Source organism: Podarcis liolepis (genome assembly GCF_965112155.1).
Source record: "Podarcis liolepis genome assembly, chromosome: 8".
Classification (NCBI taxonomy): domain Eukaryota; kingdom Metazoa; phylum Chordata; class Lepidosauria; order Squamata; family Lacertidae; genus Podarcis; species Podarcis liolepis.
Window position 1 is genome coordinate 41,259,805 of NC_139560.1, and position 14,440 is coordinate 41,274,244.

The following is a 14,440-nucleotide window of genomic DNA, read 5'->3' on the forward strand; positions in this document are numbered from 1 at the left end:
CATAGTCTATAAACCTCTCCCTGGAATTTATAGCAAGGCTGCCATACAAATATTTTTTTAAAAAATGCATTTGGGAATAAATGAACATGTCAAGTTCCAATCCAGCTAACATTAGTCATTTCTAAATCCTGTTGTAACCAATGGCACCAGTCTGTCCCAAATCCTATTCCTTTCCATTGACCTTGAGGCCAAACTGTATGCAATGCTGTTCATGCAGTTGTGAGTTCTATGAAACTAATTTGAAAGTCCATTCCTTTCTCTCCTCCACTCCTCCCATTTGCATCAGGATAGTGGTAGAAGAGCTTTAATCCTTTGTGTGTCACTGAGGTACCAAAACAGATTGGGAATCCTAGTTTCAACTGGATGGGAAAGGAGCTCTCATTAGAGCAAATTGCAGTCATTACTAGCTAAGGTGGATTGAAACTTGTGTGTTTCATCATCATAATTATTTGAAGCAGCAGCCAAATTTATTGTATGCAGATTATGTAGAAACTTGTTTTATTACCAGACCAGCAAAATGCCTGTCATTATATTTGCAAGGATCCCCAGGAAAGGTGCCAGACATCATACAATCAGGAAAGCAATGCCTTCCCTTATGGAGATCTTCTCTATTGAGGCTAGCCAGCTATAAGAACTCAGGTAAATAGAAGTAAAGCAGAATCATTAAATTTGTTTATTCAGCTGATTCAGCAGAAACTGTACAGGGTAAACAATACTTCCATCACTTGTTTACTGCGACTGGGGACATATCTCACCATTTTTTGCATGTTGGCGATTAGATAGTTTCACATTCCATGTTCTTTCTCAGTTAAGCACACCAATAAGAAAGGGAATGTTGCATGCCTGAATTTCAGTGTAAGCATACAAGTTAGCATGGCTGGCTTGATAACATTTACTTGGAAGTAAGTCCCTTTCATTTATTTATACAGAGTTTTGTGAGTCATCTTTCTACAAAGTATTCAATACCTTCCTATATAAAATGTAAATAACCAATGAACTATTGAGTTTTAGCATGAAAAACAATCACTTTTGAGTTAGATCCAGACAAAGTGAGTTGAACCAGGTGGTCTAATTGAAATCAATGGACAAGTGAATTATTGCTTAAATCCTACTGATTTCAATGGGAACAATGTTCAAGTTTCCTTACACTTGATCCAACCCAATGTCATTTTAATTTCATATTCCAGGAAACCAAATTATTCATGCCATACTGCAAAGTTGTTGTTGTTGTTGTTGTTGAAACCTAGCTCTTATTCCAGGCCATAAGCAGCTTTCCCCCAGTTTCTTCTTCAAGGACTGCAGAGGGAATGTCCAAACAGCACAGTCCCCTTGAGTGTTAATTATTCTGTTTTCCAAACCCAGTGAGGGTTCTCCAGTCAGCACAGAAGTTTTGGGATATGTGATCATTTGTTTGGTCTTTGAAAGGAAATAAGCCAGTGTAAAGATTTAACCACCCCCACAGAAACTTTAAAATTATAGTGCATACAAAATGAAACATTTTACCTTTGATGTTCTAAAATTGAAGAAAACTCTCCAGGTTCTAAAGAGCGTTGCTCAGAACCGCTGCCTTGGAAACAGGGCCAGATTTGGGGCTTGATGCCTTTGGGGCCTGCACTGGTTCTGCCCTGAGGGATAGAATTACCTGTGCTGGCAGTGGCTGCTGCTTTCTTTCAAAGCACACCTGATACCTTGGCCTTCCCTTTTCTTTTCTTCAGCCCCACATACCCATGTGGCTTTCAGCCAAAAAGGAATCCATGTGTTACATGGCTTGAATGATTATCCCAATTAACTAAAATTGCTTCCAATCTGTGTACTACTCCTTGAACTGCTTTGTTCCCACAAAAGAGAATCTGGTGTTTCCAAGCTGTTCCTGATGGCAAACCTAATTTAGCCATAATATAATTTTCTTTGCTTCTGCCTATTTGGTTAATTAACAACGCAGTCTTATATATGTCATTTGGAAGTAAGTCCCATTGTTTTCAATGTTGCTTCCTCCCAGTCTAGAATTGTAGCCTTAATAACATGCAGTTATTAAAAACATAGCAGCCTTGGCAAGAGGGAAAGGGATGAGGGAGATAGCAATTCAAAGAAAACTCATCTCTTATTGGAATTATAACTACCAGCACACCACTTCTCTGAAAGTGTATTCATAACCAATCAAGACAAAATAACATCCATGCTGTTCCCTGCAGTATTTCTCTGTCACGATGCCCAAACTGTGGAACTCCTTGCCCCTGGAGTTCCCTGTCCCTTTCCTGAGGTGATTCTAAACACTGCCAAAACTGCAAAATTATCTCTGGCTACCTTGCTGTTCGGGACACGGGTGGCGCCGATAGGAAGGTCGGCAGTTCGAATCCCGACGGGGTGAGCTCCCGTTGTTCGGTCCCAGCTCCTGCCAACCTAGCAGTTTGAAAGCATGTCAAAGTGGAAGTAGATAAATAGGGACCACTCTGGTGGGAAGGTAAACGGTGTTTCCGTGTGTTGCTCTGGTTTCGCCAGAAGCAGCTTAGTCATTCTGGCCACATGACCCAGAAAAACTGTCTGCGGACAAACGTCGGCTCCCTTGGCCAGTAAAGTGAGATGAGCGCTGCAACCCCAGAGTCGTTTGCGACTGGACTTAACTGTCAGGGGTCCTTTACCTTTACCTTGCTGTTCACTGAGGGTTTGAGACCCATCAACTACCCTCACTTGTTGTAATTGGCCAGTCGAAGCCATTTCCTGAAGTATGGCTGCTGTCACTTAGTGACAACTTCTAGGAGCCACAGGTGAGAGCCGAGTGTAGGGTGGGGACCAAAGGCAGACAAACTACCCCAGAAAGAGCATGGCATGTCCCCTACCAGAGGTACTACCTGTCCCCTAACACCCCACACATCCAGGACGGTTGGATGACACCTTGTATGCCTCCTTCCGGCAACTCCTGCAGACAAGATGGTGTCAAATGTATTGCTCTGCTTTCCTTTGGACCACATCAGTGCGGCTGAGAGGGGGGTCATGTCATCTGCCCAGGCTTGCGTCCCTGGGAGGTCACTTTGGTATTGCTAATGAAGCGGTTTGACTTTAACCCTGGAGACGCACCCCATTGTCTCTTGAGGCAGACAGATGGCAACAACCACCTTGCAGTGAGTAATTTTATCTGCTTTCCCTTTGGCTTTGAATTGCGTTATTGTAATTTTAAATATTTGAGATTATTTTTAATTGGCCAAACATAACATAATTATTTTTTCTTGGCTAACGTAACATAATTATGAATGGTATTCAACTCAGTTTAACTCCGAGTAGAGCCACTGAAATTAAACTACCCAACTTGGTCACACCCTTTGATTTTAATGGCTCTACTCTGAATAAAACTTACCGTAGTTGGAATACCACGCAATGTTAAAATAGGAAAGTAGAGTAGAAACCATTTTATAAATAAAATTTATGAGTGAGCCTGTGGGACAGTGTAAACAACAAAACAGAGTCTTCTTGAATTACTTTTAAAAATTATTTTTTTTAATGAAGAAATAATTCCATTCCAAAATATAGACACACAATTAAATAGTTTAATCACTTCAAAATATAACATGTCCCCAGTAGGTTTGAACACACACACGCACACACAAAACAATACTTAACAACAATACAAAAAAACCCCATACAATAATAGTTCTGTTTACAATACCAATGAACAATGTAAAATTTGTAGTGTGAGTCTGTCTGGACTGGTGTGAAATAACAGTAGTTAAAAACATCAGACAGTAGCCTCAAGATGTAACTCTTCATACATTTTTGGTTCACAAGTAAGATGCCCTCTCTTCTCAGGACACAGCAGCGTGCTCGTTGTTCAAGGCTCCTTTCACTGAATTGAACCAACCTAACTGTTGCAACCTGAGGTTGCAGTATTTACAATAAATATCTACAGCAATTCCAAGAAACTAATAAAGATGGGAGAAGATGATTAAAGTAAAGGCAGACATCTGTGCTAAATAATGATGCAACATTTTGTCTCATGCATATAAGAAAATACATATTATCACAACAAAGGCCACACACCTTTTAATGCAGTTTTTAGTTAACATTACTACTTACAGAGAATCTATTCTCCATCTTTTCTTTCAACATTCAAGAATCATATTCCTCTTCACATTCTCATTCCTCTCTCTTAACTACCTTTCCACTGACAATCCACAACAGGAGTTTTTGGCTGCGGTAACTGGCCATAATTTTTTAAATAAAAGGCCAGTTCAACCCTTTCTGTAACTTTAATGTTCACAATCCAAACCAAGTTTAACAAATAGATGAGGACTGAGTGGGCTAAAACATAGACCCATTTGGGAAAAAACTTTCATCTGACCACTCTCCTACATGTGCATGTGTGTCGGTTTTGTGGGAGGTGATGCCTTCCAGTGTCACCCTCTAGACAGACACCCACACCTGTGCATAATGTTTAAATGGGGCACCCACACATAAAATCCAACTCATGGAGGCCTGAACAGCACAAATAAAATCCAGGAATTGAAAATGTGGTCTGGTCACAGAATAACATCTGTGGAACTTTATCACATGTATATCTTTATTTAAATATGCATTATAATGACTGATGGCCTTGGAGGTTGGTTGGTTGGTTGGATGGTAGCATTGGATAGATGGTGGCACTCCTGCTCCCTCCGCAACACATGCTGCAGAGAAACTGGGGGAAGTACTGTCCTTTCTGGGCCACTACCAGCTCAAAAGCTGGGTAATATTGTAAAACGAGGTTTTTCTTTGTGGAGAGGCAAATTAAAAAGTGCTTAATCTTAGAGTTCCGGAGCATAACAGGCCACCTAGAGCCCTGCTTGGGGGTTATGTGCTGAAACCAGGCTGAGAGAATGAAGATGGCAATAGTGCTACATAAACCTTGAAATGTAAGACTCATGCATGGATCTTACATGCAATATAGGTGTGCAAATAAAATGTTTTAAAGCAACGTGGTTATTACTCCCAACTGCAATTATGCGACTGGATTTGGGTCATTCAGACAGAGCTGTGTTCTGGTCCAGTTTGTCTCTCTTCAGGAAACACCTGACTGGAATCCTGAGCGACATGTCAGCATGATTTCTTAACACTGTAGTGGTTTTATCTGCTGAGTGCTAGGCACTAGTAGAGTTCTGGTTCCTGAGAGAAGGTTACAGGAGAGGTAAGTGGTCACAGGTTATGTATAACCTGTGATGTATCTACCTGTTGGCAGATATGAACAGGAGTAAGGATTATTTATTGCAAATGTTGGGTTAGGGAGTGTCTCTATGTAAACATATTTTATATTCTGCAGTTGTCTGACTCGTGTGATTTGACTACATAGAGACAGTGCTGAAACATACACGAGGAAGGTGGCCAGTAGTAGCAATGATTTCATGCATCTGTGAAAAGTACTAGTAACTATTTTTAACCCAAGTAAATTTGTCCAATCCTTATTTCCAGTAGAATCAGAAGAGGGATTAAACTTCTAATTTGGACAAACTCTGTAGTAGCTCTTTGGGAGAAGCTTTATTATGGTTAATGATAGGACATTTTCTACGATGTTTCCATGAAACACGGTATTTATAAAACTGACCCTTTCCCAAACTGACACCCACTATTAGAATTGTTGTGCCATGTATTCAAAACCTTAGTGGAATCCTAGAAATTTCCAGCTTACTTAATGTTTTATTCCTAGCTAAAATATCATTGGTGTGAGTTGCTACTGGCTAACTCAATGCATACCAATGGCTGGGAAATCTCATTGCAACTCCCCTCCCCCCTTTTTATAATCCAGATGAATGCAAAGGCCAATGGTCTCTCTCCTCCCTGTTATATAGTTGAAATAGGATGTTAAGTGTTACTCAAAGAGACACCTTTGTAACTACATATAGTTAGTAGAAGGACTGTACTCCCCTCTGTGTTTTTCATAGATATACTTAGTATCCCCATTCAGTCCTGAAAGAAAGTCTCATTACACATTTCCAAGAATGCATGCAGAACATCTGGTGGCTGGCTAAGGCAATGCACATTCAGAAATAAAATAAAATAGTTGCAAGCGCACTTTTAAAGCCTGTACATTTAAAGCTGAAGGCCTCAACAAACAGGAAATGAAGGATGGAGAAATGTGAAAGAACACATGCTTACTAAAGTTCTAAAACAGCTATTAAACAATACTATGAAAGATTATACGTTAACGTGAGTTAGTTTAGGGATTTTATGGCACCTGTGGTTTATAAACAGCTTTAGCAACGAGTATTTCAAAACATAGTTCACAGTTTTAAGAAGATCTGTGCTGATTTTAAAAACTAGATTCTATATCATTTGAATGTTGCCTTTTGTATATGATATCTATTTGAAAAGAAAATATTTACACTAACTTCTATGGCTGATTTGTTAGATTACTTTGAAAGAAAACATTCCTAAGTTATGTAGTAGCCCTAAATCATAGAGATACTTCTTAGTGCATTTTGTACAAGTCTTTTTTCGTTTCTTTTTTCTTTTTTGCAGAAAGACTGTAAAACAAATTGCAATCTAAGTCTGCAATCCTGCAGCTGGACATGTGCATTGAAGTCCCACAGATACTGGCGGGATTCAGCACATACAGCCGGCTGGAGGATTGCAGCCATAGTCTAGCGTCTGGGCTATAAATATGTACACTCAGGAGTATATTCATTCAGTGTTAAATGCATCATTTGTAGCTTTTAAAATTTCCTCTGTGGAAAAACAATGTACAGTGTAGGAAAGTGTTCTAAAATCTCAAACTATTCAGAAATCAAACTCCTAATATAAACAGTATATTAATATTGTCATTGTAAACTGAAGAGGTTCAACATTATGTGCAAAGGGCTTAAGTGTTTTGTTAGTACTGCCATTAACTGTAATAACGGCATTTTGTTTCAGCCTGTGTTCTTCACCAGTAATGAGCCATGTTACATAGAATGTAGCTGATATAAGTTAGCTTTAAATAAAAAGTCTTTTTTTCTCTTCAAAACAAACACCTACAAACTACAACTGGTAGAACAAAAATACTGTGCTACAGTCTTCAAAACTAGTTGGTTATCTTATGTCAGAGGGGCTGCATGTGTTGTTGTTCTGCTTCTTCTGTGAAACTGGCAGCCAGGCTCTCTCTGTCATCCGTCTGAGTGCAGCCCTCCTCCTCCTCCTCCTCCTCTCTTCTGTCACTTTCATTGTCCATTTGACTGCAGCTTTCCTGTCAATATAAATAATATACTGTCAAGCTTGCATAATGCATATTGGCAGTGCAGGGGGAGAGGAAGACGTATTAAAAATACACAGCCCTTCTCTGATCCATGACATACATGGAGTTCCTGTACACACACACACACACACACACACACACAAAATTTAAGGACGGTATCCTGCTTTCCAAAGGCAGCCCCACATACAATGCATTGCAGTAGATAAATGGGTTGTGCATGGGTAAATGTAGCCTGGCTCTCTCTGTTCAGAGACTTTGAAGAGACTTAAATTGGACAAATTTTCTATAGATTGGACCACGCAACTGAATTTTGGACTCGTGAAATTAATTTTAAGCTTCCTGAAACAGAGAAAAGTGCGTATTTGTTTTACATTATAAGCCACAAAGGGATGTTAAGCAAACCTTTTGGAATAATCTTATGTTGCTATTAAAGGGTATAATGGTACAATTCTTTTAAAAAGAATGTTAGAATTTGTCCTTCAGTATTAAAAGTGCCTGGTGTAATGTAGGATAAAGTACAGTATAAAAACACAACCTCGCAGGTTATTTTTTAAAACAAATTCTGCCATAAGCAATCACCAACTGTATCTTTGCCACCTAGAATCTTGTAACACTATTTACATAATGTTTTCAAAAGTATAGCAAGCTGTTGCTGGCATATGATAGATAACACATTTTTACAAATCATAGTAGTGGCCAGTTTGATTGAATCCAGATGGCACATTTCTAAACTGAAATCAGTTGAATCTAAATACGAACAATGGTATTGGGCCGGATTCCATATCATTCATCTTGTTACTTAGGGACAGTACATTTGATATCCCGGGGTGACAGTTTTACCTTAACAATATGATACACTCCTCTTCAGGTTGGTAACTTTACCAGTACTGTTCAGCAAGCATAGGTTGTGACTTGGCACTTACTGTATAATATACAGGTGGAGTAAAAGCATGGAAGTGTACAAGAACATATTGAGCTGTACACATTGCTCGAGTTCTGCTGCGGAAATGCTAGTTTCTATAGAAACTATCATTTCTATAATTTCTGTAATACGCATAGCTACCATGTGGAAATAGTCAGTATGTGGGAGAGCCAGTGTGCTGCAATGAACAGAATGTTGGTTTAGGACTTGAAAGATCCAGCTTCAAGTTGCCACTCAGCCATTAAGCTCATTGGGTGGCTTTGCATCAGTCCCCAACTCTCAGCCTAACCTATCTGACAAGGGTGTTTTTGAAGGGAAAAGGCTGTGTGTGTTTTTGTGTGTGTGTGTGTGTGTGTGTGTGTGTGTATACTGTGCACAACACTTTTAGCTCTTTTTAGGACAGGTGGGCTAGAAGTACAATATATTAAAAGCACCTTTGATTTTTCACACCTAATTAATGCTAAGTGCCTGTGAGGCTGAATGAAATGGAGGAAGAGATTCATTGTGAAAAGCATTTCTTAGGTAATCAAACATCTTAGCTGCTCAATCACACTTTCACAGATATAGAGAACGCTCTCTTTCTTAACAATGCCCCAAAGTAAAGCAGCCAGGGAGAGGGACAGTGGACAAATTTCATTAATAATGAAAATTGATGGGACTGCTGCTGTTTGCATTCTAGCCCAGTTCATTTATTTTGCTTTTAAGTTATAGTTGTTTATAAAATGCACTGTACCCAGAAAAAGAAGAAGCGAATTAAAACCTGCAAATTAGAGAATTATAACTGGGGAGAATTCTGAGAGATGGCTTGAATTGACTAGTTAATACATGTAGCAAACTGCAAGGTTGCGCACGTGTTTTAGATGGTACTTAAATTTAAAAGTGCCACCTTTCAGATGAAATCATTCCACTAGACCAGGTGTTCCTAAACTATGGTCTGTGAGCTTCATTGAGGTGGTCCATCTTCATTCAGATGCCCATATTAAATATCCATATTGATTTTTAATTTCATTTTAATTGCCTTTTTTCTTTCTTATATTCTATGGAATGCAAACTGTAATGCAATGCAATACAATACAATACAAGAAAGAAAAGAAGTACTAAAAATACTATTAACATTCATAATAACATTTAACACAGCTGTTACAATTGCTACAACAGGAACAAAAATCATTAAGTGATCCACCGAAACCATCAACAATTTTCAAGTGGTGGTGGTGGGGGGGGGAGTTTGAGCACCTCTGTACTAGACTAAAGGTCAGAAACTGGCAGTGCATGGGTTCAGTCTGGTCCTTGAGGGGTGCCATAGGTTCCAAAACTACTAGCCTCTCTCTGTTTCTTAAGGGAGAGGAAAAATATGGGAGGCAGACACTTGGTGTGGAGAAACTGAAGTACACAAGCAAACGCAGAAACTCGTCTCACTTAAGCCCCTGCTTGCCTTGCCAGTTGCATTACAAAGTAAAAAAGCAAGAGAATAGGAAAGAGAGACCCACAGCAACATGCCAGCAATAGGAGGATCTAGCAGTAGGAGAACTAGTGCTACACACTAGTCTCTGTGCCCAATTCTAGGTAGCGGAAAGGAGAGGAGGGAAGAGAAGGATGTCTGAATTTAGCAACAGTCCACTTTGAACAGTTCTCTCCTTCACACACAACCAGTTCATCCTGCCTGTAAAACCACCTGCTGACCAGAGATCTAGACTAACAGAATACTTACTTGAGAGGAGAGTGATACTAGTTACTCATCCTTGCAAGCTGACCTATGAATAAAAAGAGAGTGAAAACTGAAGATGTGAGCAGCCAAACCAGTGTAGCATTCTGGAGAAACAGTGGACAAGAAAGGTGAGCGAGTGTTCACGAGCAGTAACACTACACATTTATAAGGAAAGAAGTTTGCATGCCAGGTGATCCTGTAAGAAGGCTGCTGTTCTGAATACAAAGGTCATTTACTACAAGCACCAGAGCAGAGAGGAAAGGAATACTCTCTAATTCTTGTGCCTAGACCTTCTATAGTTCAGTGCCTTGTAGTATAAAAGGAATGTGATTTCTTTGACAGGCAAGGTTCCTGTAAGTTCAAACCAGTCAACTGTTCATTTATAAAGTAATTTTCTATGCACATATACAGTGGCGAATGTAAATTTTGGGGGCCCTGAAGCTTGAACCAGCATTGAGGTCTAGGTAACTATTGTTATCTTTTTCAATGGGGTTGTTTCACGACAGATCATCATACCTTTACAACATCCATGCTACTGACCCTCAAACTTTGGGATTGTTGAAACATGTACAACCAAAAATTAATCAAATTGAGTCTACTAGACCCACAATTTTCAAACAATGCAGACTAAAGTTTCTTCTGGGGTCCCTCTGGGATTAGAGGCCCTGAATTTTAAGCTTCCTTAGTTTCATAGCAGATCCGCCCTGGCACATGTGCCTGGAACACTATCTTCAAGGGATCTAACTAGGCCAAGGACTGCAGCCTATGATACAATCCTTTCCTTGATTTATGCCTGGTGGGCAACAAGAGGATTTCTATGACATATCTTATGCCAGGAGTCAGGGCAAGGATGGGTTGCTTTCACTGTAATCCCTGGGATATGGCACCAGCTGCACAGGAAGAAGCAATGTGGTCTGTTCCTGACAATGTGCTCATAATGTGATGCTATCACAGTTTTTGTGCTATCATTCCATGGCGATTGCTTTATGTGATGCATAGTTACAGCCATGTCGGGAGCGATGTTATAATTAGTAGGTAGCAACAGAGTTGCTAGGGGAAAATAGGAAACATAAGCAGCAGCCTTACACAGTCAGGCCATTGGTCCATTGAGATCAATATTATCATTGCACTGATTGGTAGCAGCAGCTCTTCAGGGTTTCAGGCAGGAGTCTTTCCTAGCCTTACCTGGATATGCCAGGGATTGATATTGGGACTGTCTGCATGCAAACCAAGTGCTCTACCACTGGTATCTTCCCGGTGGGGGAGTGGCCATGGCAACAGTGCCTCTTTCGTACTGCTATGGCTGCATTTTTTTTACAGTGCTGGGAGGGGCACAGGATTCCAACTAGCTCCGCTTTGGCATAGTGGCAATCATTTCACAGGTTGGATCGGTCAGTTGGTTAGAACATAGTGCCGACAACGCCAAGGTTGCAGGTTTGATTCCCTTAAAGGACAGCTGCATGTTCCAACAGTGCAAGGGGTAGGAAAAGGTGGTCCTCAGGGTCCCTTCCAACTCTATGATTCTATGAGATATCTTCTATGAGAAGTGATATGCAAGGAATATACATCTGCTACTTAGATGTTTTGGTAACTTGAACATATGTTTACCTAGACCACAGGACTGGACTACCTGTCTGCTGATCCTTTTTTCATTTATTTGTTTGTATGTATGCCTGCATGACGACTCTTGAGATTCACTTTTATGATAACAGCCCCTTAATGCAGAAGGGCCACAGCCTAACTTTCTTTGAATGAAATAACATATAGAGCTGGTTTCCATATGCATATCATCACTTCGTTTCTCATTACTTCATTACTCAAAACTTGATTGTGTTGCTCCATTGAGCACATTCTTTTGAGCTGGCAATGGATAACATGGAAGGTCAACCTTCAGAGATTAAATCAGTGATGGCTCATTTACACATGCAAATCTTCACTCTATTCTCCAGCTAATAAGTGCCAAACATGCACACGTGAGCCAAGCACCACTCTATTGCAAATCAGTAAAAACAGTTGGCAAAGCACATTGTTGACAGAGAATGCTATTAGCATTTGTGATGCATCAACTAACAGCCTGTTGAGGTTAATGTCAGCCTTGTTCAGTTCAATACCTACAGCACTTCCTGATTACTCACACATAGAAACATGAATGAATATAATACTAGCTGGAATCTGACGCCTCAGCTCTACAGAGAACACATTTGAGATCCAACCGAAATAGAATCCAGCACAGTGTCATTTGTGGATTCTAATTTTACCTAGATACTTTGCTGAGCTCTCTTTTTTATTTTTACCTGATAAGCTTCATCCTGCAGCTTTTGTTTCAAATATTCCTCCATCTTGAGCTCATGCTCTAGCTGGCGAACAGAGTCATTTTCATAGTTCTCATCATCTGCTCTAACGTAAGGGTCTCCATCTTCTGTAACCCTAAAGACAATTATTAATAAACAGCTTCCTAAAATTTTAAAAATGCTAACATTCCGAACTCATTGCGTTTTCCTCATGAACTCTGAAAGGCAAGTCCTGTTTTGTGTATTTCTTAAAAACTCCATATACTGCATATTCTTTCAAAACAGAGGACTTATTTGTTTACACATTCACATTTCATCTTTCAAATGGATCTGTTCATTCACAGAGAGATTCCTACTTGCAGTGCCTTTGGGGATAATTACTGTATGCTAGACCCTAACTACTGTTCTGAAAAATGAATTCCTAGACTGCACCATGTCAGCCTAAAATTTGGAGGCTATATTTACTTCCTTACATAATAAATAAAGACTATCTGTATGTTGTAAACTAGAAATATGATAGATTTCTACTGGCAGGGAGTCTTCTCTCTCTTACAACAACATATGAGAATTACAATATGACCCTCAACACCTGCAGTCTGAAATGGTATAATCTAGGAAGGAGATAACGTAGCCATCTATGTCAGAACTGTGTTTATGATTCTGGTCTGGGTAGGAATTCACAGCCGAGAACACAGGAAGTACCCTGGGGGAAAAGATAAGCACTGCTTTCTCTAAAGCACACTCACTAGCCCAGTTAGCACATAACATTAAGCCAAACTGTGGCTAAGCATGAATTAGCAAGCGTTCAGGTACTCACAGCTAAGATCATGGGTGCTTTATTCTTTCCACAAAATTTCTCAGCTGCATGCCACCAACTGAGTTGTCGAAAGAAACCCACTGCTTCTGTGCTATCCAAAGCAAAGTCAGAGTTTGGCTTAGCAGTATGTATTAACCCAGGCTTGCAGTTTGTCTCCCCCAAACAAACAATGAGCAGTAAACCACGAACATGCTTGATTAAACATGCTTAGGATTCTTTTGCACAGTGTTAGTTGATTTAACAGTGCAATCCTATGTATGTTTACTTGGAGGTAAGTCCCACTTTGTCAGTAAAGCTTACTCCCTAGTAACCACACTTAGAATTGCAGCTTAAACTTCTGATTAATTGAATTAAAACATGCATATTTAAAGAAATCACAAACAATTCTTTAATCAGGGCATCTCCTACTTTACTTTTTTTATTTATTTCAGCAACTGAAATACCACTTAACACCATCGTTTTTAAGCTGTGCACAATGAGATTACAAAAAGATACAAAGATAAAATCAGTTAAAACTAAACATAAAGTAAAAAAGGCTAACTTAAGATGCCTGCTAAAGTTTTTAAAAAGTCTTCACCATGTACCTGAATAGAGGATATAAGGCATAGGCATGTATTGGTATGCATTTTTCCTACATTTGTGACTCATCAGTATGTCTTTAATGCTTTGGCATAACTGATATGCAGAATTTCTCTCTGAATCTGAGATGAAGCAAAGTTCTGCAAATGTCATATTCTACATTGCAAAAGACTGTTTTGTAAATGGGTGGTAAGGCAACACTGGAAATTCTGTATACAGAAATTAGGTTTAGATTGTCTTGGTAGTGACTGACTTTCCCCCTGCAGCTAGAATGGCTTTGTCCTACTGCAAATCCACCTGCTTAAATGGTGTATGTATAAAGATCGAAACTGAGCAAAAAAATGCAGAACACTTGACACTTGATTCAGGTAGGTAGCCGTGCTGGTCTGATGCAGTCAAAAAAACACACACCAAAAAACAACAACCACCAAAACACTTGAGGAAGAGTGCAAATAAGAGATTCCTTTGGCATAATTTATTAGAGACCAAATTCCAGTGATGGCTTTTAATTAAGGTCTAACATACATAAGTAGAAGGCAGAGCAGAGGAAGGGGCCATGTATTACAGGGACCCTGCTGAGGGTGCAACCTGTTTCTGTGTCCTCTATATATACAGACTGAAGGGGTAGCTCAGTTGGTAGAGCATGAGACTTTTAATCTCAGGGTCATGGGTTTGAGCAAGAATAGGGGCAAATTGGCCATGATTTCTACTCTTAAGTACCTGCATGCTTGCTCATTCATGCTTAGCCATGGTTTGGCTCAGCATTACATGTGAACCAGGTCACAGTGTGTGCAGAAGGTCAGCAGTGTGGACTGTGCAACTGCTGGTTTTGTCTACTCTGTGAACCAATAGGGGCCAGCAGTTTCTAAGGATTAGGAGTAATGAAATGAAATTTCAAGAGCAGTTTTTGTGATGTGGAATGGGAAGG

General features: G+C 39.7%; 1 protein-coding gene across 50 annotated transcripts in view; it reads right to left on the bottom strand.

The window, feature by feature from the left end:
* Window positions 1-3,470: 3,470 nt before the first annotated feature.
* DTNA (dystrobrevin alpha) overlaps window positions 3,471-14,440 on the bottom strand; it is a 194,544-nt gene continuing 183,574 nt past the window's right edge. For 21 of the 50 annotated variants that reach the window (XM_083518281.1, XM_083518292.1, XM_083518270.1 and 18 more), the window contains 2 exons: window positions 12,120-12,252; window positions 3,471-7,186 (listed from right to left, as the gene is read on the bottom strand). In XM_083518281.1, the coding sequence (XP_083374407.1) occupies window positions 7,043-7,186; window positions 12,120-12,252 (277 nt within the window). In that variant the 3' untranslated portion in view covers window positions 3,471-7,042. Of the gene's footprint in view, window positions 7,187-9,828; window positions 9,872-12,119; window positions 12,253-14,440 lie in introns of all 50 variants that reach the window. The other 29 variants (XM_083518317.1, XM_083518283.1, XM_083518285.1 and 26 more) reach the window with 2 other exon arrangements.